Source organism: Dinoponera quadriceps, unplaced genomic scaffold (genome assembly GCF_001313825.1).
Source record: "Dinoponera quadriceps isolate SergipeBrazil2010 unplaced genomic scaffold, ASM131382v1 scaffold7046, whole genome shotgun sequence".
Classification (NCBI taxonomy): domain Eukaryota; kingdom Metazoa; phylum Arthropoda; class Insecta; order Hymenoptera; family Formicidae; genus Dinoponera; species Dinoponera quadriceps.
In genome coordinates, this window is record NW_014560914.1 from 1 (window position 1) to 1,183 (window position 1,183).

The 1,183-nt window shown below is 42.3% G+C and overlaps 1 protein-coding gene across 1 annotated transcript; it reads left to right on the forward strand.

The window, feature by feature from the left end:
• Nucleotides 1–502: 502 nt before the first annotated feature.
• Nucleotides 503–1,134, forward strand: LOC106750870 (the record flags this gene model as incomplete). Its single annotated transcript, XM_014631477.1, has 1 exon — nt 503–1,134. A coding segment is annotated over exon 1 (632 nt), but the record flags the coding sequence as incomplete, so codon positions are not given.
• Nucleotides 1,135–1,183: the final 49 nt, after the last annotated feature.

A 1,183-nucleotide genomic window follows, 5' to 3' on the forward strand; every position in this document is an offset into this window, starting at 1 on the left:
TTCAGCAACTGCTGGAGTCACATCAATAGGACGCATACCGATGGTCCGGTGCTTACGTCCGTTGTACTCCGACACGAGACGCCGTAAGATGTCGAACCATTTGTATGTTCCTCAGAGTGTAAACATTTTCCACATGTCGTTCTTCAACGTGAGATTGAATCGTTCTACGACCGATGCCTTCATGACGGAGTACGTCGAGTAATGATTAACGTTGTGTTTCTTTGTAAGTTTCTGCACATCAGCGTAGTAAAATTCCTTGCCTTGATCAGTTTGGAGGTTCTTCGAGCATCTGCCATCATTTCGAATTATCTGTGAGATCTCTATGAGATGCTTGTGGTGAATCAAGTGGATCAACAGGAGAAACAAGTGGGAAATAAATTTTTTACGAGACGCGCAATCAGCAGTACAAAATCCTCCACTCGAAAGAAACTCAATGCATTCAACGTAGAGTTTTTGAAATCTCTGGTATTCCTCGTACGGAATAATTGAGGAAAGGAAAGATATGATTGACATTTTGAACATTGAAGGTGAGCCGATCTTTGACGATCGCATCGTCAAGATTGAATCTCACACGTACAGCCTATACGCCAATACAACGTTAGGATATAGCGATGAGATAAGAATACCCATACAACAGCAAGATTTATACACATTACCATGCGAGAGTTATCTTTCTGTTGAGGGAAAAATAATTGCACAAGCGACAGCCGAAAATGTGGCTGTAACATTAGGAAATAATTGTGTCACATTCATGTTTGATGAGATTCGTTATGAATTGGATGGTGTAGAGATTGATCGTAACAGAAACGTTGGAATAACTTCCATGCTCAAGAATTATGTATCGTTATCTTCTGACAAAATTGCCTGCATGAGAAATGCTGCGTGGGATACGATCAATGCTCATTCGACAGATGGATACTTCAACTTTTGCGTACCGCTCAGCATGTTGCTAGGATTTTGCGAAGACTATAGGCGTATAGTGATTAATGCGCGCCACGAATTGATTCTCATACGATCGCGCAGTGACAACAACTGTCTACATGGATCATCGGCGTTGGAGTTTAAGGTGGAGCTATTCAAGATGCAATGGAGAATGCCTCACGTCCTCTTGAACGATATTAATAAGCTCTCCCGGTTGAGAACCTTGGAGAACGGCCGATACCTGAGCATGAGTTTCCGCTCG